This window comes from Phallusia mammillata, chromosome 1 (genome assembly GCF_965637545.1).
Source record: "Phallusia mammillata chromosome 1, kaPhaMamm4.hap1.1, whole genome shotgun sequence".
Taxonomy (NCBI): Eukaryota; Metazoa; Chordata; class Ascidiacea; order Phlebobranchia; family Ascidiidae; genus Phallusia; species Phallusia mammillata.
The window spans coordinates 2,744,239-2,768,657 of NC_137252.1; the positions used below are offsets into that span (position 1 = coordinate 2,744,239).

The window sequence follows — 24,419 nt, forward strand, 5'->3', positions numbered from 1 at the left end:
CGTTGCGGAGTGAAATGGGATTCGAATCTGACAAATAGCCATTGTTTTGTCAATTGTTTGGTCATAAGACAGTTTGTGAAGGTTTTGCATTTTATTGAACGTGATTATCAGTAGTTTCGTAATACAGGACTTGAAAATTAACAATACGTTTACCGTGCAGCTTTTAACCTTGTAACCAATCTTAGTTTAGTGTTTACGTGTGAACGCATAAGATAAAATGCAAGTTTACTAAATTATTTTATTTTCTAGAAACGTAAGTCAACCCAAGGAACTTTTCTGTTATGATTTTGAATTTGTTCGGTAAAATACGACAACATTCGATCCCCGGTTACTGTTCTCTCTTGCGTCACTAAGAAGACTTGTTACGTCACAAAGCAAGCTAACACCGAAACCTTAAAGATGATGGTTGGAAATCTCGCACAGGTGATTATTACGTCACAATAAAAATCAAAATTACTTTAATAAAATTTAAAAGAACACATTTTTCGTCTTTTCGGGCACTAAATATGTGATATTTTGCGAAATTCGGCAAACTATAGAATTGGACTACGAAATGAAACGATTAGAATGCCACAACGTATTGATGATCTACGCCAGGGAAAATGGTTCATTTTTTGGGGTAATAATTCAAGATTTACAAGCAGGGTTTTACCGGCTGTGGAATCTATGGGCAGGTGTTGCATATGTAGGTCAATTCGAATGAAGACAAATGCTCGTAATACACATCTAATATGCAACTGGTGGAACAATAGAGATTTAAATCCGCCCACTATTAACAAACAAAGCGCGCCGCGTGCCACGGACAATGGTATTAGAATAAAAACCGAATCATCGAAACCAGATGTCCATGAGCGATTGGACAATCAGGCTGGTGTAACGAAAATGGTTAATTTTCAGGGCCCTGTTGATTGTCGGGTTAATTGACAAGAGATGATTGGAGTGTGTTTTATCCTATTTTTTCTATTACATAACAGTAATCATCACGTAGACTATAATCTGCAAGCAGGTGCTTTCATCTGTTGCATAACATATTACATATGCACTATTACTTAACCAGTACTACACCCTTTAACACATATTGTTAATTTTTTGATCATATACTGGCCCCCACTATACCAGATGCAAGCTTAGAATCGTTCCTTTGACGTACAACAGAAGTCCGCAATTTGCAATATGACATGATAACGCCAAGTGTTACATTACAATGTCCCTATTCTACGTCACTCGCAGTTAATGGCACTTATCGCAAAATCTCGCAAGGGGCGCTGTGCACAGCACAAACGCATATGTACAGATGAACTCTTAGCATCTTGTCTGGAGTTAATCAAGATAACTGACATTAAACTTAGAATCCACTATCGCGTTGCGACTATAATTACGATATTAAGTGATGGCTTGTGCCGTGCTAATGTATGGAGAAGCCTTCGGGCCTAATCTTGAACTACGACAAGTGTAATGATGCAGAGGTACTTGTGATATCTGAAGGCAAGGCAAGTTACGGATGTTCTCAATCAAAGCGATAACAATGCTAAGTTGCAACTAGGCGTCATTCGTTGAGCGATATTCCGTTTGCCGTTCTTTTTTTCAATTTAAGTAGCAACAAAATTGAAAAGGGAATCCTTCACTACGCTCGCTATGTAAGAAGTTTTGCCTCAAAAGTGCAAAAAATATATGTCTACATGTCCATTTAACACTCGCTAATATTTTAACTGCAAAGAAACATTAGATTATTTGTCCTTTGCGTTGAAAATAAAGTCAACTTAATTCGGAAAATATTCTGTTTGTTTTCATTCACCAAGCAAAGAACCGGGTAATTTTATTTTCTAGTTTAAATACGAGTATTAAAATTAATATGTTGAACTTAAAATTTCGTCTTTCAAAATTCTTGCTTTTCAGTAGCGACATTATTACGTCATAGGGGCTGTTGTATTTTTGGAATGAGACGCGCCGGAAACGAGCGGATACAGTGCGATCCTTGTCACGTGATACCGCTGCGACCGTCGCCATTGCGGAATTCGAATTTCGAGTTGGCCCGACTCCAAATCCCGTCGTTACAAAGTTAAACGACGGGTTTTTGTTCATGTCAAAGTGTATCTTAACTCAAGCGAACCGAAGTTCGTCGCCATTTTCATGCGGGAGAGAAAGTATCGACTCCATTTTGAAAGTGAAGCGAAGTTTTATGAAAGTGTTACTTTGGGCCCTTAAGGCGTTTACAAAACTGAGGTTACCTCTTTACAATGGAATACATCCATTGGAAATGCATGTGGTAAGATACAGTTTGTAAGATGTATTAGTTTCGCCACAAAACGTATCGCATTACTGACCTATTTACATTTGTGTATGTCGAGCAAACGCGGTTTTTAGAATATTATTCACGCAATAAAATAAACAGGAATTTTAAACCGCGCAAATCTTCGCAAATAACAATTAACCCCCAAAGTCTCGCGATTCTAAAACTCTAAGCTTCTTGCAACAACGCCCGTCACCCCCCTAATTGACGCGACCGACGTTAATCCCTTGTCGAATCGCGCGATTATGACGTCACAATTAAACGTCGGGCGGGGATTTTAATGTGCGTTCGAAATGTTACGTGTATTGGGCGATGTTTGTGTAATGCGTCGCGATGCACGTTCTAAATCGCAATCTACACGTATCACGATTTCCTCTGCATGTATGACGTCACAAGCACGATTGTTTCTACGCGGCGAAAAGAATGTTTAATATCACGGCGCACCGGGTCGACGTTGATCGTTCCAAGAAAGGCGACCGCATTTAATAAACAGTTTGATATCTCGATCTTAGCATGCACGCGACGGCAGGGGATTGATACAGCGCGAAGCAACCGCAAGATTTTGCATTTCAACGCGGCCGACGCGCATTTGCTCCAAGACGGAAACTGATTGTTTGATTGCGGGCCTTGCCAGACGAAATAAAAATCGCATGTCGAGTTTACAAAGGTCGCCCGGAAAACAAATGAACAAGGCTGACATTAAAGCGGGGTTTAATCTGAAATTCCTTTGCTATAAAAGATGCCTATCATGTTACACCCAATCCTCGTTTCTCTTGTTTTGTGACGTTACAAGTCAATTATGTCGTGACAGGCGAAAGCAGACATCGGCCTCGCCGGTGGAATCGGTTCGGCGGCGTCGGCCAACAACGTGAGCGCCGCTACAATGAAACTCGAAGCGGTCATGGAAAATCTGCAGCGTCAGCATCAGCAACGCTTGATCGAGCAACACAAGGTCGATGACGTCATGACAGGAGGTGACGACTTCAGCGACAGTTCCGACCACCGGAGGCGCTCGTACTCGGAATCGCCGAAGGGCGGCAGTGGCGGTGCCGACGAATCGGGCGACGAGGACGGCCGACAACACTCGCCGATGGGAATGATGAAAGACGATGATGACGTCACTAACGGTGGGGGTTCCCCGGTTTCTGAGCGCTCTTCTGCACTGATGGCTCAACAGGTCGCCTTTGCCGCTGCCCTGGCCCAGAGGTCGTCGCCGGAAAGCAACGCCCCAGCCTCGTTGAACTCGTTCATGCCACAAGCAATGCTTCAACAGTTTGGACAGTTCCAGAACAATCTGGCTAGCTTCGATCCCTCCCAATTGCCACAGGTCCGTACTCTCTACTTTGTTGTAAACATGCATCGCCAGCATTGTAGTTTTACATCTGAACACGCCAGAAATTCTCAAAGTAAATACAATTGCTAGAAGAGCGCAATAAGGTTTCAACTCTGAAAGTTTGAAAACTACTTTGTGATGTGGTTTGTGTTTGTTACATGTCTTTGTGGGGTTGGCTAAAGTTACAGTTATATTCTTGTAGGGATTTCGTGAACTGGCATTGCTGCAACACCAACAGATGGCCCAGAGGATGGCAGTTGAAGCACAGAAGAGATTACAGGAGCAACAGAACCTACAACAGCAGCAACAACAACAGCAACAGGTTGAATAATGTTTCATAACTTGATTGTTAGCGTCCGCATTTTGCAAAGACATTTTGTCATCTTTGTTTGCGAAGATTGCTGCAGTGGAAGAAAAATTCTCCCTAAACTTAGACTAAAAATATTTACAGCGAAAAAGTAGAAGCAAATCATTGTGTAACGATATTTCTTGGGACATTTTAGCATGCATATGTGCAATGTCAACTTTAGCTACGTGTTCGCTACCACCTTTGCCTGAAAACTTTTTAAATGTCATGACCCTAACAGCACGCAAAGCGTCATCTGATGATATCATAGCTGGTTGCCAAAGCGTTTGAAATAAGAAATCTTGTTTTTATTATTATCAATTCCGTCAACATTCTTGTTGTTTTCTGCGAAACCTAAAAAACAAGGTCATTGTGCGATTAGCTTTGAATTCTTGGTGAAAAACAACATCTCATATCTGCAAAGAAACATCAAACACATCACGTTCATCGGGTTGTTACGTCCAATAGTTATTACGACAACTATTTCTCCCTAACACAGGTCACAAGCGGCACAAGATACACGAATCCAATCTTACTTCGAATGTTGGAAATTAATTCCTGCCGTGTACCTGATTTTTCGCCGGACTAAGATTAAAATCAATCCCCGAAATTTTTTATCCATCTTTATAGCGCATCTTTGCATGTATTCTGATGCTATCTCAACCAGGCTGAGGCGCAGATAGTGGCTCTAATTCAGACTCAATCGCTTTACAAGGCAGTGTTTTCAGTTTGATACGCCCGAGTGTTTATTGCAGATACATTCCAGTGTTTCTGGAGTTCACCTCTTAATTTGCAGAGTTGTATTATTGCCGCAAAATTGTTTCTAACACTTATTTCGTTATCTTACGATACTTTGTTTGGCGCATTCTACCTGAATCTGAAGTTAATAAAGTGCAAAGTGGATTTTATCTCTATTACCTCGATAATCATGCACACAATAATTTAATTAACTTGAACTTGGAGATTTATTTCACTCAACAACACATTACATCACACACTTTGTTTTGCAGCTGCCACATCACCCACAAATGCACACCCCAGCTCCGAGTCACCAAACTACGCAATCAAACGCGTCATCAAACTCGTCCATGTCATCAGGAATGACGTCACAATCGAAAAGCGCTTCGTCGGGCGGCGGCACCAACCAACAAGAGTGGACGTACGAAGAACAATTTAAACAGGTTAGCCCACATTCTGTGACGTCACATTGCGTTTTGTGACGTCACTTTGCGTTATTAGCGTCACAATATGTTGTCCGCGATGGTCCAGTTGCTGGTAATGGATGATGGGATTTAGCAAATTGGCTTGCCATTTTAATGGAAGGGTTCATCACCCAGTTATCGCCCCCTCAAACCGCTCAAAGATAATGGAACTTTGTTTGTATAGGAATGATATCATTGTTTTTATAAGCCGATGTTGTAAGACATGAAAGTTACCAGTTAAAAGTACCTCGTTCACAAAACTGTCTATAAATTCAATAATACATGTGGAAAATGCATTTATCTGAAGTATGGCACTTGCGTTGCATTTGTTTGGTTGTCATCTTATGTTGACGATACCAAGGGTTTCTTGATTTAAATTCACCGAGACGTATCGCGCTGCTTGAAATCGCTTCGACCGGTTTTTGAAACGCCAACGCCGGCCAAAACAAATTGTTACGCTCGAAGTCCATTCAACGTGTCGAAAATGATAATAAACGCGGCGCATCCATAAGCGAAACACTTTCAACAATCAGTAATGGACTCTTGTTTTGCCGAGCACTCAATGTTAGTCGCTCTGTTATTTGATCTCATCCCAGATAAAGACCAAACAAATTTCATTGGTGCAAAGATCATTCGCCCGCTTGGTCACGCCTGATTGAACACGCGTTACTGTGATGTAACAGTCGACTCGAACCCCTTGTTCTGTCTATTGTTCATTATTCTTCATTTCTACATGGCTGGTTGTTCGGTCACATAAGAACTTTTTCTGCTTTGGCGGTTTCCGTTTGCCAAATGTGATCGGTTTGATATCAAATGTCGAGATCGGCTTCAAAAACCCTTACTTTTACGCTTTACACACACTCTTAGTAGATTATATTAAAAACAAAGACCCAAAAATTTGTCAAGAGTGAGTTGTGTTATTTATAAAACATTGGATTTAGAAAGATAAATGTTGTTTAATTGCATGTAGGAAAAATCCTTTTGAAAGCAAACACACACGACAATAAATAAATACATGTAAACCACAAATGATTTGACTTTGAACGAAGATTTGATTCACGAGTACTAGCCAATTTTGTTCGCAATCAAATATATTTGTGGACATTGGATGCGAGAAGTGAATAAGTCGTTATTGAATAAAAAAAAGAAGTGGTAAAGACTTAAATAATTTGTTGCGCTAAAATTTTAAGGTTTTAGTATTCACCAATTCAACTGTTTCTTTTTAATCGTGCTTGGGAACGAATCGATCATTTCTTACAGCAAGAATTTGCGCGGCAAAATAGCTCTCAAAATATAAATGTCAATCCAAATCAATCAATTATTTCGTATTGCAACAACCTGATCCAGACACACAGTAAAGCAACGTTCGGTTGAAAAACAAACCCTTAAAACAAAACCGTCTTTGATCTCGAAAAAAGCTGATTACAATTCCAAAAAACGTGGGCGAAAAAAACCTTCACCGAAGTTAAAAATTCCTTTCTAAATTAATCGAGAAATCGACGAATGATTAGACAGACGCGCCGGGATTGAAACAACAACTTCGGCGCCGCTGGGGCTACAGGGGCCCGGCATTTGGGGCCTTTGTCTTACCCATGGGTTATCTTCGACATTTCTGATGGTCCGTTGCACTGTTGGGCAGATAGCGCGGATTATTGGAGAATTCCTGGATTGCAACGGGCCTGGCAGATTGCCAAGCAAGATGAAACGAACGCTTAAACCACTCAAATGCGACGCATAGATTGAATTAAAGATTGCTTATAGCAACTTCGTGGATAAATGCTGACTGCGCGTGTGGTGGATTAGATTTAAAGTGGAACTTTTTCTGCACTGACAGTTCAAACGTTTCCTTTTGTTTAAAAACCAAATTTACAAAGTAGTTTCTGACCAATATTTGATGGGTAAAAGCATTAAAGCGAAAATCAGGGATAGACTTAAATAGGCATGCTTTATTATTCAAAAATAGTATAGTCCTATATTTAGTGGATGTCCAGTGTGGCAATATGTAAAAACAAATAAAAAACAACTTGTAGCACACATTGGATTGTAATTAACTGTAAACAATGTTGTCAATTTACATTTTGAAACAAGAAACTGTGGGGCAAAATATACAGGTAGTTTAAATCATTCCTATGATTCATATAGTTTAAACTTGTTTTCAATTTCTTTTCAAAATATTTGAACCGCATTATAATTGACAATTTTAACAAGTATGGAAAAATCTAAATCCCACAAACTTTAATAAGCGAATCTTTTTCACTTTTGACCTTTCAAATCTTTTAGTGATCTTGAATATAAAATTGGCCAAAATTTGTAAAAATGGACAATAGGTTAAGCAATGATATACAGGCCACGAAATAATATCTTGTGTCCGATTTGTTTCATTGTAAATTTTGCATGTAAGGACAATTAAACTATCCGCTTTTTATGTCAATCTCATTGTAAAACCTTTTCCTCTATCGCCGATTTGCTGATCTCATTCAAGATTGCATTAAAATTTCATTGCGAAATAGAAAACCCGGCCTACAAGGGCAAAATTAAAATATATTCATCTCTCTCACGTGTTTGGCCCAAAAGTATTGGAGAGACGCGTTTGTTTCTTGAGATTTAAAGCGAGGAATAAACTTAAATCCTGGTGTTTGGATTGGCTCGCTACAATTGCCCCTTAACACTTGCAAAGGGAAAATGAAAATGTTTCCATTAATTATTAAAATGCATCACCTAGTCGGGGTTTTGTCGTTTGTATTTAATGTCTGTTCAGCCTTTATGGCAACTGTGTTTCTTTGTTCGCAGCTTTTTCTTGTTGCGATGATTTTTAAAGCGTAAAATAATCAATTTTGACTTTGTTTTGATTTCGGTTCAAATTTATGTCAAAAAAACTTAACATTTGCAGTTATTAATTTGCAAAACTGTCCTGTTTAACTATTTGTTCAGTTCATTGGTCATGTAAAAACATGCATAAAAGTCTTTAAATGACCCTTTCTCCCCTTTAAAACTACAAACTCATTATTTTTATAGCAAATTGCAGCTAGCAATATACCTGACATGCAATCGAAACAATATTACCAGATCAAAATTTAGCAATTTTTATCCTTGTCAGTTGATTGGTCCATTCAAATTTACGTGATTGGCCGAAACACATCGCAATTGCTTCCCCAGCGATTCGTCTAATTGCCTTTTTATTGGCCCGCCTGCGGCGTCGTTTGAAATCAACGATTGTTTCGTCACACTGACCGGATTGTTGCTTATTATTCCGTCACAACAATGTTCATTCTACCCATGGGAACGCGACAGATTTTGTCATAATTTGCCGCGTGATGGAAGATTCAACAGAATTTGCGTAATAATTAGGCATTGTTACGTCATGAATCGAACGCTTGATGAGCGTTAAATCTAGTCACGTGGATAATATGATTTCATTTTTTGACAACAAAATGCCAGAAATAGATTTTGCCTATTAAGCATTGGATGCAGGTTTGGTTTAATAACTTAATTTGATTTTGGTTTACATTACTTATAGGGTGTAGTTTCGACCTCGTTTGTCGTGAACAAAACTCCATTTCGTTGAAGACATAAAACCTTGCTTGACATGTCGTTTGTTAAGTGCTTCCTGGCTATGTGACTTTAAAACATGTCAAATGCATTTCGTCAAGGTTGAGTGCATAAAATGTTCTCATAAACCCTCTTTCAATGTTTGGCCAATAAGTTTTATCGAAACTTAAATAATGCTAATATTGACAGTAGAAAGTTTTACTGTGATGAAAAATGCCTCCATTTAACCGATGCATCGATAACTTGCCTCTCGCCTTCTCCCAACGTGCAACATTTCCAGAACAAGCTTATTAAAACGCGCGACGGCCGAAGCAACGAAAGCTGAGCGGAGGGAAACAGGGCATGGTAAACAGTGTAAAGGATTAGAGCAACATTTTCTACACGGTTGAGCGGCAAAGGTCAAGTTTCAGACCCAGGGTCGCCCCGGGATTCAGTTACCCCGCTTTCGGCCCCACTTTCTCGCCGGGGGCGCTCAGAACCCCCTTTTGCGTCGCCCCAGCTTGTCATGGGAGAGAGAAATGGGAAATGTTTGTTTTACAAAGTTACCGCGTCGCAGCCAATTGAGTCTGTTTGAGGCTAGTTGCCGCGCGTCCTGCGTTCGATTTGGCGACACTCAAGCGATTTGACTCGCGCTGAGTGCTTAATGCGCTCATTAAGAGTTCTTTTGACACTCTTTGTTGGTTTTGGTGACATCCAAGATTGCTCACAACCAAATGCTTCGATTCTTGGTTGCTTAAACATTAAAAGCTTGACGGCTAAATGTTACAGACAGAAGCATAAAAAACTTTATTTTTAACATTCAAACATTACTGGTCATTAGTTTTCCTGATATATTTTGTTCTTTTTTTTCCTCACTTTGTGACAAGGGTTAGTATATTACACTATAATAGCGTTTAATATAAGCTTATATTTATATCAACTAGAAAGATCTTTCATTCGTAATTTCTTTGTCTCCAAGCAAATCCTTCATTTTCTCATTGTGCATGTGGATAATAATTCAAAATAAAATTTCCTTGGCGACGATTTAAGCGATCAAACACAAAGATAAAAAATCCGCTGACCACTACAACTATTTCGAGTGAAAAAGTCACGTAACAAAAACACTATAAACCAATGCGAGTTAAAGATGGACATTCCTCATAGCAAGGCAAGCGTCCCAAGCAATCACTCTACACCCGGTCAGCAGAAATTAATCTTATTTGATAGAGACAAGAGCTTAGGGTCGGGCTTGTAGGGTCAAGCATGGGTCATTTCACAAATGGACATTTTATTTACCCAATATCGTCTCCCCTGTCCCCTCGAAACCGCAGTAGAAGGGATTTTATCTCACAGTTTAAACCGATGTAGGGATAAGTCGAAAGCGAACCGTGACTTGATTTGACAGCCAACCATACCCCCCTTTATCCCCCCTCAACGAAATGCGCCTTCTTATCCATTTTGACGTCACAATGGAAATGAGTTAAGACGCTACCAGACAATAAAATCATTTTCAGCCATTAAACTGGACATAATATAGTTACAAACGCTTTACACATTGCACATCGACTTGTCATAGAACAAGTTTTATTGTGCTATTGTGCATCGCGTTGCATGATTATGACACCACAAAGTGCATGCAGACAACAAAATCAAATGTCGGTAAAATTGCTGCTTTATATTAATTACGATTGTGACGAAATAAGTGTTGTAACGTCACAATGGTCGCGTGTGTGGCGCGGGAAACCGGAGACGTTCGACTACAGCAAGGTCATTATCTGACCACTCGAGGTGTGTGGACAGGACGGGCTGGACCGGATATAAAACATCACCCAGCGCCGGTCAATTTGAATCGGGGTCACGGGGTCAACCGCTGACCAATGTCCAGTTCAATGGGGCGAGAAATCTAATACTCAAACGCAGGGTGGAGGATGGGGTCACTAGATGAGCTGAAGGGTTAATGTCAAGGGGGCTAAGGGTTTCGTTATTTTAGTTTTTTTGTAGGTTTTTATAGGATTTGTGTCCAAGGGGGCAGGTAGGGGAGGGTTAGGGGTCTTGTAAGGGTCACCTCTATTCTTACTGTGTTTCAATTGGATTTTAGATTTAAAATTACATTTCGAAGTTTAATTTGCCGAGCATCGCATCTAAGTCTATGTGAAGACCTAAAATCGATTTTATCCCACTTTTACAACTTGTCGTTTAGATCGTTAAACGCTTGAGCGCTCAAATAAGCAACAAAAACTCGTAAACCGCGATTTTCGATTGTCGATTTCAAAACCAACTTTATCTCATTTGTTCCACCAATCTGCCACGTCACAATGCCCATTATGACGCATCACTGGTCATCGGTGCGGTCGATTGTTGACCACGCGGCTGTCCTTCGTGCCGGTTTCTACAATACCACAATGCGTTGTGATGTAATAAGCGATTTGCACGCGTGGAGATGTCGGTGGGGTTTCCGCTCCGGTCATTGGACATTAAAGTTTCAGCTTTGGCCTGAAAATCAGATTTCCAATTTCTGGGATTATGTGAGTCGGCTTCGTAACACTCGCCCGCCATCACTAATTCATGCTTGCGTTGAAACAGTTGGCAAAACAATCGCATATGAATAAAACATTTCGATGCCTCCGCCCTCTCTGATTCCATAAACTCTCATCTTCAACGACGCAGCAAATCTTTAATTGCGCGAGAATGCGACCAGATGTTTTATTCATATTTTAATTTTGCTACGAGGTTCTGATTGTACCAGGCGATAACCTGATTGTCATATCCAGCCCAGCTCAAACCCACAGCTAAACACCTTGGCGACGACATTCAAGGAATAGTGTTAATTATTCATTGGCCCTGTTTTGGCTCGCGAAAATCAACACACGGTAAATTATAAGTGTGTCGAATAGTGGGGAGGATGACCTCTGTAACAATGTTGCTCATGTGTAGAGTGAAAAAGGTTTCATAAAGCGGGTTTGCAACGAACTTCGTACAGTAAAAATATTTGTGTTGATTGCGAGAGGTCTTTTAACGGGCAATAACATAAAATTGTTTAACCTTTTTTATGTTATATGTAGTGTTGATGTCAGGCATATTTCATAAACTTTCGATCTTGCTCAACCGGTAAATATAAAAAATGTTGTATTTATATTAAGCTATTGTTTTTTTGCCATTATTGAAACTTCACAGTTTGGTCTATTTATTCATTTATAAATGTGTACATTAAGTTTTATAATATCAAAAAACTCATGAAAACTAGCAATTTAGCATTAATTTAACGTGGCACCATTTCGCCAATCAGAAACCTGTGACTGTGTGAACTGGGGTAAAGTCCTCTGGGGTGCGAAGCTTTTGGGTGTGGCGGGTTAGACTAAAAATGTTCGAGATTACAAAATCGCGACAGTGGGTCTGCGCTCGCGTTACATCTCGCGATTATCGCGTCACAATGGGCGTTAGTTTCATTTAGTCGAGTTGTTGAGATTTAAGTGGCTGTTAATTGTGCATCGGACCCACTCCCAGCTACAGATGTGCCCGGGAGCGCTATAACTTTTTTATTATCGAGTTAACAGTGATCAGATCGATATCCCCCCTCACGTGGCGGTCACTTTCTATTGTAGAACGCCCGTTCGAGAACCCTCAACTGATCTCACTTCGCGCTGTGGCGGTCCCCTCCCCCTTACGAGTCAACCACTTTCGAGTATTGATCGTCATTTAAGTGTCGAAAACGCGAGCGTCGCAATTAATTCGAACCTCAATTTTGTTGCGCTTGCTATCCAGGTTTCAATTAACGTTCATACGCTAATGCGACTATCTAATTATTGTGACAACACATTAGTGACGTGTGGCTGCATTATGACGTCCACGTTTATTGGTGTGACAGTTGGATGTGATGTTAGTTGATTGCTTTATGGCAGATATGTAATTTATTGTGACCGGTAAATTGCGTTCGAAACATTCTTGCTTTGTCACGTTTTCCAACTTCAAGCAAATGAAGTTACAACGTTGAATTTTAAGTTTATCAACCATAAATGGTACTATTAATGTCCGTGCTATGGTGTACAATTTCAATAACTTTTTGGGGATATAGAAATTTGGATACATTTCAAAACTTTTTTGAGGCAGAAAACCTAAAACCTGCAACGATTTTGAAAAACTCACATTACTCCTTCTCCCTTCTAACCCCAAACCCCCTAAGCTGCCTGCATTTTTTATCCCGAAAATCCGTGCAGATTTATCGAGCCTTCTAGTTGATCGCTTGGCGGACTTTAGTGCAATAAATCGTGATTATCTCGCCTAGTGAGCCGATATTACGCGGATTTTGGTCTTAATCTTCAACTGAAAAGTGCCATTGTTTGTTCACAAACACTCCACTGTGACGTATACGCTCCGTAGCTTGCTATGTAATTTCGTGAAGGAGATTTCCTTTGGCAATGTATAGCCACGCGTCAGAGGCTTGTAACGAATTTTGTTTAACATCTAAATAAAACTTTTAAATTCACAAGGTTTACCGCAATTCCATAGTTTGTTTAAACTGCTTTTATAAGTTGTTAATATCTTGGTGTAAAAAGGAAAATTTTTCGGTAATATTCACTCTACTTTGACAGATTATTGTCTTCGTTATTTATCTGCTTCTTGTCGAAACATAACAAAAAACTCAATATGTGGACAGTCACCTACTTTGCATTGTTTTAGTTCGATAAAATCCATTCGAAATCGTTTCAACTTTCGCTCGCGGCTTTAGGAGCGCAAAACGCGATTTGTGGTCAAGCTTTTAATCGATTGTTTACGAACAATGGATGTCAACAAGCGCGGAATGCGACACAATGGGTAGCGGTCCCCCTCCCCCCATCTTACCCCTCAAACGGCCTCAGCCCTCGAGAAAATTTAATTAATTCGGCGTTTTCCCCACTTCAAGACGGAAGCCTCTGAAGTTTTTAACAATCGCAAACAATCAACAATTCTCGAACCAACGTCCGCCATTTTGCTTTCCGCGCTCTTTGTTTGTCCACTGACACGTCACAACCATACAGATTGTGACGTAACACACGATAAGGGGTGATGGTAATATTTGTCGGGGTCATGCTGGTAATTGTATTATAATTGCTTTTATGCAACATCACCTGTTGCAGTGATAACAACATTTCGTTACAATCGCGCAGTTTAGATGTCTATCTCGTGTATGCGGGAAATCGTTTGTTTATCTGCTCTTTCACTTCTAATCAATGCCCTCATTATATGACTGTTAATTTATTGCAACGAACCGAGCATGTTTGCAAACAAATAACTGAAAATGACGTCAGGCTAGTGACGTCAAATCGTAAGTGCTAGATAGGCCATTGAAAAATATAATTAACTTGTTTTAGTAAACATTCACAATTTTAATTGCAGCTCTACGAAATTGACAGCGACCCCAAGCGGAAGGAATTTCTGGACGAACTTTTCAGTTTCATGCAAAAACGAGGTAACCTCCCCCCTAATGTGACGTCACAATCGAAGCACGTGAAACGTAGAAATCATGATTTTTTGGTGTTGACTTAGCGTGTGCAGCCATGCATAACACAGCTTCGAGAGCGAGGATTTATCGCTGTGGATTATTTCCACCCCAGCGCACCGGATTAGAGTCAAATTTCGTCCCCAGATTTTTCGAACCCCAAAACATCGGTCGGGTGCAATAAGGAATTAATAAAGAGATCCTGCCCCCGAACTTGTCTTGTTTTGAAAGCGGGCTCTAATTTCCAACCTAAACCTGGCATGTGAATATATTAGACTTTGGTTATACGGTTCTTGGGTCGTGTTTTTTTTTTGATGAAGTGATTATTTTTTTTCGAAACAGCTGTATCTCTGATTCAAATTAACTGGTGAATTGAGCAGTACAGTATGTGTTTGACCGTCGAGGGAAAAATTACGAACTTAATTTAATATCTTCAGGTGGTTTAAATCTATAAGGCCCTGCGTATATTTAGCAGCAACGCGCACGTCAAATGATAAAACGTCACGTGAATTTCACGTCACCGGCAACAAATATTTTCCCATAAGACCGTGGAAAAGCGATGTCAAGTTGACATAAATCATTTCTAAAAAGGGGAAACCACCGTTCGATTAACAAAGCGGTCGTCATGGGAATAGGCGGAAACGGTCAATTTGTTTGCATTTAACGCATTAATATTTCAAGAAGCCTGTAATTAAAAAGCATTCGCAGCGATGATAGAAGTAAGTGTCGATTGTGCCCGATGCATTATGCAAACCAACCCAGGCCTCTGTTACTTGTTTTCTCGAATCAATTAAAACAATGCAACGTCATACACTGCTTGCGAGCGACGCATGCGGAATTCCCTTTGGATTTTCGTCAAAAACTGTTTTCTTCGGAATACTGTATGCGGATATGTGCATTAGCAATATACAATGATTGACTCCAAATACACTTTAAGTGACATGTCTTGTATTTCAATGACTCGGCAATTGCGAATTGAGAAATAAATTCTCCTAAAATAGAAGTAAAAAGCGACATTCTTTATTCTCACGTTTCTGACTTTGATCCTGTGATGTCTACGTCAATGTGGTTTTGTGCCTGTAGCGGTTATTTAAATGTACTCCACCACGGGACTGTGGTCAATGCTAATAAGGCAACCACTCTTCGATATGTTTGTGCCCGGAAAACTCGATTTCAATTTGACACGTCACTGTGGCGGGGACGAGAGATGACAAAGGCGCGCGAAAAGTGACCCCCCCTCCCCCCAGTAACCACCAGACGCATTTTACTTGTTTAAAGGAATGCACGCGCGATAGCATCTCGACGAGTTATTCCAGCACTTCACTTCCAATCAGCGCAACGCCTGTGTGGAGTCTTGCATGACGCTTAAATGTTGTGCCTGCATACAGAAATAGCAAGCCGCTATAAAAACACGCGAATGATCGCGCGCCATACTCGCGGCGCCGCGGTGTCTGCTTTTTCGCGCCACTCCATCGCCCGAAATCCATTTTCGCAGTTGCCATGGTAAACATTGTTACATTAGCGGCGAAAGGGCCCCCGCGTCGCCGGCCCCATATTCGGGGGTCGCCTTACCCCGACGTCGATATGAAACCGTGCCCTGCCGCGCGATTCTATTGTTACGTCAACAATGAGTCGCGGTTATGACGTCAGAGAGGCGTTGTTGTGTCGACATAGTGGTTAATTACATCCATCTTGATTTTATTTCGCATGACGCATCATTGGGTGGAGTATTTGCTTAATGGAGTTCGCGAAGTCATTTTGGTTACAAATTATTTCATTGATTCTGTTTATCGTTGCTCAGCGGAATGTGCGCAAATTGTTTTTGCCCACTTGCACCGTAAAGATAATTTGTATTTGTGGTAAACTATAAAATATTAAAAACGTTACAAGCACTAAATTCGTTTCTTCGAATTACAAAAATTCTTGAGTTGGTAAATTACAAGGATGTCACTCTTGACATTTGGCATATAACATACGTACATTCTGACATTTACGCTATATATTTTTTTTTCTTTACTATATATATATATGTAGCCCACTAACCTCATATTATTTACAAATCCAAAACAAAACGCTCCATTTAAATGTCCCCTGGAACAAACGGACCTATTTTGTTGGGTGCAACGTTAAGTTTTTCATGGACGTTTTTTAATTATCCAAAATTTGTTTGAAGCGAATAAAGTGGTGACCGACGAATGCTAATATTTCTTTACTGTGCGCCAAACGCCGGCTTTCTTTCGATTTTAACGCTTAAAAGAGCAGTTAAATAGAAAATATGCCATAAAGTGGTTATGAAACTTTCTCTTATGTTGCACTCCACCCTATTATCTCCTTCATTTGGCATCAAACTTTACCCTTAAGCCCACGCAGCAAGCAGCCCCCCAATTTTATCGTTCGATCTTAATTCTCGATTCTGTCATTAATTCGCCCCAGCCGTCACGGATGATTTCGGTACGCAATCAACCGTAAAATCCCGCTCAATTAAAGCGAAGTTTCTGTCAATTCGCGAGTTTCAGAAGTGAACGCTTTTACGCGATGTTTTACACGACTTCTATAACAATAAGATTGTTGCGCAACAAAGCGCTATTGTGACGTGGCCGCGCGGCGTTCGATTAATCGGGATTTTTTTATAGCGCGCGAGTTCCTGTGAGGCCAAGAGGGATGAGGGGTGTTTTTCACGCTCGTTGGAATCGCGTGACAAAACAATCATTGTTAGCGCATAATGGACCCCCGGTGGAGATATTTATGTTTTTGGGGTAAAGAATTTAATGCCAGATATTGGATTCCAGTCATGGGTCGCTGGTTTATATTCAGTAAATGAATTAAAATGATAAATATAAAATACGAATAAATGTTCAACCATTTCTGCTCTTTCACGTTGCTCAGTTGCTTAAGTTGCTTTCTTTCCTTTTGTTTTCAAACTGCGGCTAATTTTGTGCAACAGACAAACAAATCATGAATAATGCAGTTTTCAATTAAATTAAAACCCACGTGAGTAAACGTTATTTTTAGAAAAAACAATAGCGATATATAAATAGCACGTCTCTTTAAACTTTCCTTTCAAAACTAGCGAGTTTTGGCTTCAGTGGCATTTAAGGGGTTAAAATTTACCCCGGTATGCGACTTATCACCCCTAGGGGCGCAAACACCGAACTGTGGCGGCGAGTTACCCCCCCATCGAAGGCCCCAGGTCGGCGCGTTTGTCCCAACTTCGGTCACAGTTGATATGAAGAGTCAAGTTGAAGTTTTCAAATCAGCCGCGCAGGTCTTTGTTCTTCGTCTAAGCGTAGTTTGATATTCACGTAACAATCAAATAGCGCGATGCGGGTGGCGCCCTCCTCCAACTCCTCCCCGCTTGCGCGATTCGACATTCCGCAAACTTACCGAGACGTGACGATAACGACAGATGAGAAATCGCGTCGCAGCGATTGTTGTCTTCTGGGCGGATTAGTACAGACGCGATTGGCCGTGCCCCCCTTCTTGTGGGGGCGCTTGACTCATTACGGGGGGCTTGGGTCACGGATCGACGAGGGGCATTTGCGACCCGCGCCGCCCCCTTTGAGATGAACCCAAATTCAAACAAGGGATTCGATTACTGAGCTCGATAAGTGAAGCGTGAACGCGATTGGTCTTATGTCGAATTTTGTTTCGTTAATTCTAGAACAAGAGATTGAAGTTTCTACTTGTGTGGGGGGGAGGTTTGTTTTTGGCCCGCCATGACATTTGAGCGCTTCTCATCGAGTTTACGTTGCAATATTGTTGATGCGAGAAATACCTGCACTCGCGAAAATTCTGGGAATGCGCTGCTTGCAACAAAACCTGCTGTCATCTCAACTATTAAGCAAGGCCATTTTATCACAATATGATTTTTGATGTTAACGGCGATTAGCCTATATGGAGACCAGCCAAAGGCATACTTTGGTTATATTGCGTGCCGAGTGCCTATTTAGTGTTCTTGGGGAAATTCACTCTCTAAAATGGTAGTAATCAAAGTTACAGCCAACATGTTTAATTGAGCAAACACCTATGTCAGTATATTTATCAGAAAAACAAACAAATACGGTGATCAAGATTCCTATTTATCGAGGTTTAAAAAAATCGGGTTTAGGATCTAATCGTTTCATTAACTTTTATTACCTTCTAAATCATTTGATTGCATTATGCGCGTCAGCTCTAAATTGTTGCTCTGAATTCCTAAAAGTGTTTCATGCTTGCAAGAATTAATAGACCAAAACTTTGTAACCTAACTCCGCTACAAAGTGAGCAAATACCGCATTGGTAGCAACTTAGGTTAATGAGCAGGGACTTACATTTGTGAAGAAAATGCCACGCGATAGAAATGTTGTTGTTTTTCGGCAGGAACTCCAGTGAACCGGATCCCAATCATGGCAAAACAAGTCCTGGATCTTTATCAGCTTTACAAGTTGGTGGTTGAGAAAGGCGGATTGGTTGAAGTAATCAACAAGAAAATATGGCGGGAGATCACGAAAGGACTTAATCTTCCTTCTTCCATAACAAGCGCCGCATTCACTCTCCGCACACAGTAAGTTTTGTGGCTTTTGATGTAGTTTTGATTAAGTCAAAATTAGTAAGGAATCAAAAGCAACCACCAACAGCATAAACCGACGTTCACTATTAGGCTTTCCTAACCAGTAAAACGTTTTTGTATTAAATCCCTAGTTTAAACAAAACCAGGTTTTTCTGGGTAAAGGGAATGCAAAAATATTCCGCCTATTCAGCATCAATATTTCCTTATTCAAATAGAATCCACTTGAGTGGTAACAGTACTGTGTGACGCGTTGATGACGGACGTCACAATGTAAAGTTGTGATGTAAACGTCATTGCAGGCAGACCCCAATGCGTTGTGACGTCACAACGATATGTCAACTGTGATGTCACAATCAAAGATGGTAAAATTACAAAACGGTTAAAGTTTCGCATCGCAGCAGTGATCATAGGTTGTGTGAGGTTATTTAATGTCTTTCTGACTTTGTTGCACCAATTTGTTGAATCCGTCAGGATGTTACGGGCAAATTAAACTATTTTGTGTGATGCGGTCGTAAAAAAATCGATTAATCTTCGGCAAAACACGCTTCAAACTAAAAGAATCCACTATTTGAAAAAAGCTCGCAATTTATCACATACTTTAATCAAATTCCACCCAACGAAGCTGTCACTGAAGTTGACAACATGAAAGTGAAATTGACTTGTAGAGAACTTCGCCTCTGCAAGCTAAGAGCCGTGGCATTAATTTGTTGACAAATCGTCTGTCAGGCAATTCAATTACGGGCCAAGTCCGACCCTCTCGCGTTTCGTACCCCGGTGTAATCCCTAGGTAACCGGACCCACGGGGGCAAGTCACCCATGTTAAACATATAACAAGTCGGCGGTTGAGTTTGGGCGAATATAAGTTGCAAAGTAGAAGAGACTTTGAAAGTTTTGACTTGAAATTGGAACCTGTGTTGAGCAGATTACTAACCGACCTCCTTTTATTGCGAATTCCTCTGTTCCGTTTTTTGTTGCATTACATCACCGATGGCATTTCTAAGTTTCAAAGTTGTTTAAGTGAGCAATAATTTCCCAAACAGCACAATTTATTGACTTTTTTGTGCAAACTTGTATTATTGTCATGGAAACATTTTCAGAGTATACGCCAAGTCAACTGCAACAGTTAATTTAGATTCTAACTGACAATTTTTATTCACCGCATTTGCGTGAGGGATTCTAAGTTAAAGTTTGTTTATTGCACTAAGAAATATTTCGTGGAAAGACACACATAATCCTCGGAAAAATCACACCAACTTATTATGCTTATGAACACTCATTACCGCATTTGGGTTTCAACCAGAAAACTGTGATTAAAATACATTTAACTTCGAATCAATTCTTATTTTTCTCGACCTAACCCAGCAAACTTTTTTTACAGATACATGAAATATCTTTATCCTTTCGAATGCGAGAGAGAGAAATTATCCTGCCCATCAGAGTTGCAAGCAGCCATCGAAGGCAACAGAAGAGAGGGGAGACGACCAAGTTACAGGTAAGAGAAACTGAAGAGTTACAGATTATAGCTAAGGTCTGTATGATCCAAGCTACAGGTAAAACAAACATAAAAACGGGATACAGATTAAAGCTAAACTCTGTGTGACGATTTTCAAGTTCAAAAAAATTGAAACAGAATTAAACGTTTTGTCCTGTTGGTTTAAAATGGGTTTGAAACTTTTTTTAATAAACTGACCGTGCGTGCCAATCTTTTCCTACTTTCCTGCAACTAAGTTTTTATTCGAATTATGATTTTTTTTTTAACCTTATGTTTTATTTTTTTAGCTCACACATGTTCTCATATCCTCCAAGCTCGAACGGAGCCAACATGTTGACGCCCCCGAAATTCCCCTTTCCTCCACATAATGGATTGGGGCAACTTACTTCACTCGCTGCAAAATACGGTAAATTTCAATCAATAAATTGTGCACTAACTTGCGAAACAAACTTTTTGTGTCTTTTTATTCTTACATAACAATCGTTATAAACCCATTGTTGACGTCACATCAGGTCAAAGTGACGAAAGAATGCTGCCGACGTCACCAACCCAACAATTGATAGCACAGCAACAACAACTTCTTCAGTCTGCAAATGCACAACACGTCGCTGCCATGGCGGCGCTAGAGAGCATCCAGAATCAGGCCAAAGTGAGGGTAAGTCACGTGACCCGTGACCTGTTATATTAGCTAATACTTTGACATTTGTTACGTCATAGTAAAGTCGTATCACTCCATTTTTAACATGTTTAAGACATTTTTTGTGATAGTTGGTTCTAATTTTCAAACACATCCACAGTTTAAAATAATACCACCGTCATAAGTGTTTCATATTCTAAATTTATTTGTTTTACTTTTCCAGGCGGCCCATGCAGCCCAGCAAGCAGCACAGCACGCAGCGCAACAGGCCGCTCAACACCAGATGTCGCTAAAGAAGGAAATCGACTCTGATTACTCGGAAGGGGAACTCCCCCCTGAGAAGAAGATGTGCTTTGATGATTCGGCGAGGTAAACAAATATTTAACTGAGGTTATTAACAGCTTGTTTAACTATCTAGTGAGCAAAATGATAACAAGTTTCAATGGAGAAAATAGGAAAGAATATTGCAAAACCTTAATCAAAATTTTAAATTTGTGTTAATTTTTTAGGTCAGTACAATAGCAAACTAAAATTTTACATTTTCTTTTACAGACGATTGAGCCCAGATGAACCTCGACGTATTTCTTCCTCTTCAAGATCATCTCTCAAGATGTCAATGTCAGATAGAGGTGAGTCTATCATGGATGTTTTTGCTGTTTTACCTTATGTATTCTGGTGTTTGGTTTTTAATGTTAAAATGATGTTTTGCTTGGCAGGCAAACAAGGTGACATGAACGAGGTTTCAAACTGCGACTCTATCGACATGTCAGTCGAAGTCAACGGCATAACTTATCAGGTACAACAACAAGTTACTAAAAGCTATCTTTTAACTCTAACCTTTAGACAAAAATGTTCATGACATCAATGATATAAAGCCAGAGAAACCAAACTAGATGACTACATTTTATCCTATTGTCACAACAATTTTAATCCTAGATAATCTACTTTCCAATTCAAGGTCCCTAAGCTTATTTTATGTACCGCAAAGTAAGCTTAATAGATTTTTCATTTTTTGAAACTCCAAAAACTAACAAATGGACTTATTTTAGCTGACTATTTCAGCATAATTATAAATCAGTCCGTGTATTTCTGATTACAAACAACTGCGGATATCGATTCGCCAAACAATAGCAGATCAGGAAAATTTCTGTATTAGTATATCTTTAACAAGTGTGTTTGTTTCAGGGCGTCCTATTCGCACAATATCCCAACAATTCACCTTTGAAGCAATCCACCCCACCACCTCCACACAATTCAACATGAAGAGTCCAGTACACGACTGAGTTTAGCGCCACCTAGAGACAAAACCAACATACGTTGTCGCCGCTAGTGGGCGCACATCGTCCGATCAACGCGGCGCTTTGCACTACAACTCTCTACTGCCACAACGTGTCGCGGATCGTCAACCTATCGCGAATTTTTTTTTCCAATTTTGACTTTTCTTGTGTTTTTATTTTCGGTGTTTCTTCCTTGTCGTGTTGTCATGGTCACGTGACAGCTCGGTCACGCCCGAATGCCTATGAACGAAATGTATTTTATCCCTATCAGTGTTGATAGACAAAGTGATCTCCACTACAGATGTCTTCAATCCGCCATTAATCAATCTCACCAATGTACAAACCATCCGAAACAGAATATATTGATCACACAAGAAATGGCATCTCCGTGAATGTTTTTTTTTTCATGTTATTTTGTTCTTGTGGCGCTTCGCAGCTACCTCAAGTACCGGCCCCGCGAAAAGTTTCAGTGTTTTCACACCGTCTGAAACAACGACGCGTATCAATGCCGCAAGCACTCACACCAGTACGAGTGAAACTTGCAATTTTCCGCCAAACAAGGCGATTTTCCTCATTTACTTGTGGAGATTTGAATCCGAAGTACATGTATATTTATGTATGTGCCCAGCGTGGACAAATATCAAAAATCATCCAGAACATACATTAAAAAAGTCGTTTCAAATTAACAACGGATGATATTTCACTCTGTTGTATACAGCACGTCACTGCCATGTCATTATGACATCACGCATACCAACGTAACTTAACAAAGTTTTTTTTTCCTGTTTGTTTCGAACAACTCTTGTTATTTCCCTGCCAAATTCGATATCATTGTTACGTCATATAACTGATGATGACTCGGCAGTTCGTTGATTTCTGCTTCTGTACAAAATTTTGATCGCCCTTTTGTTTTGTTTTGACACTTTCGCGCAAAATGCATTACGTCACAATAAAAAATGACTGCCTCAGATCCGTGGAACAATATATAATGTGACTTTGAGTTTAATCCTCAGAAATTTAAAAACAAAAATGTAAAAGATATGAGGAAATATATGATTTTTCATAATATTTTACCGGTTAGGAGGTTCAACAAGAGAAAGAAACACGCAAAAACCAATTTGAAACTGGAATATTCCGGAGAAAACCCACCGAAATATAACAAATATCGAAAAAACGGAGAGGCTTAGGGTGTTTTTCAAAAATCGGGTCAAAATTTCTGGTTGTCGATTCAGCTTTAAACCGGTTTGGACGTTCGGTAGGGGGCTAAAACCGGCTAGAACCAGTTTGAAACTGAAATATTCCGGCGAAAACCCACCCAAAACCAGATTTTTCTTCGATATTTGACCCCAAAACATCGAAAAAACGGAAAAGCCAAAATTTTCGGGACAAATTTCTGGTTTTCGATTTCGGTTTAGAGGCTCGATAGGAGGCAGAAAACGGTCAAAACCAGTTTGAAACTTGAATATTTGAGTGAAAACCCACACAAAACCGGTTTTTTCTTCGATATTTGACACCAAAACATCGAAAAACGGAAAGGCGATAGCCTCAGTTTTTTTTTCAAAAATCGGATCAAAATTTCTGGTTTTAACCGGCTTGAACCAGTTTGAAACTGGAATATTCCGGCGAAAACCCACACAAAACTGTTCCTATTTATCACAGTAATACAAATCTAAACTGAGTTAAACTCACTTTCAACCTCAACAATCGTCGCCAAGGAAACAGAAAACCCGTGTTACGTCATATCACGTGGTTCTGATCTATTCTTATCATCTCAGCAACCTGTTAAAACACAGAAACCATTACAATTAAGGAAGCTATTTAAATGTTGGACTTTGAGTTAGCCACATATATTAAGTAAATATATCCGCTTTAGTTAACCGTTTACATTCGCAAAATTACTAATAATTTTGCATAGCGTTGTACGCTAAGCTCGTTAGTGCCCCAAACGTTGGTTCATTTATAAAGCGGAAACTGAACAAACCTGTTTTATCGACGTTGCCTCTCAGGAGGCTGATTGAGGCGATGGAGGATTTAAACTGATTTTAATCACCTTCTGGAGTAAAGTTTTACCAATAACATGAGCTTCTAGTGGCAAAACTACTGGTTTAACTGAAAGTTAGTTGTAGTGAAAACTCTACAAAGCCGAATTTATTAAAGCTTGGTGTAATGTGACGTAGCTGTCCATTTTGCGCAAATAAAATTATTCTTCAATAAAAATAGTTGAGATTCAGCTGATTTTTTGCTGTATATGTTTAATTCACATTACACCAAACTTTAATAAAAATAGTT

General features: G+C 39.9%; 1 protein-coding gene across 3 annotated transcripts; it reads left to right on the plus strand.

Moving 5' to 3' along the window:
* Window positions 1-223: 223 nt before the first annotated feature.
* Window positions 224-23,100, plus strand: LOC145209559 (protein dead ringer homolog). Of its 3 annotated transcripts, none has more exons than XM_080079872.1 (13): window positions 224-423; window positions 3,102-3,617; window positions 3,826-3,945; window positions 4,980-5,150; window positions 14,073-14,145; window positions 18,535-18,718; window positions 20,103-20,216; window positions 20,504-20,622; window positions 20,729-20,871; window positions 21,077-21,222; window positions 21,406-21,482; window positions 21,570-21,649; window positions 22,039-23,100. In XM_080079872.1, exons 1-13 carry the CDS (start codon window positions 400-402, stop codon window positions 22,114-22,116), a joined length of 1,845 nt encoding a protein of 614 aa, XP_079935998.1. In that variant the 5' UTR covers window positions 224-399; the 3' UTR covers window positions 22,117-23,100. The 3 variants fall into 3 exon arrangements, with proteins under 3 accessions (XP_079935998.1, XP_079935999.1, XP_079935997.1); XM_080079873.1 differs by having other exon boundaries at window positions 20,729-20,865; XM_080079871.1 differs by having other exon boundaries at window positions 21,406-21,649.
* The last annotated feature ends 1,319 nt before the right edge of the window (window positions 23,101-24,419 follow it).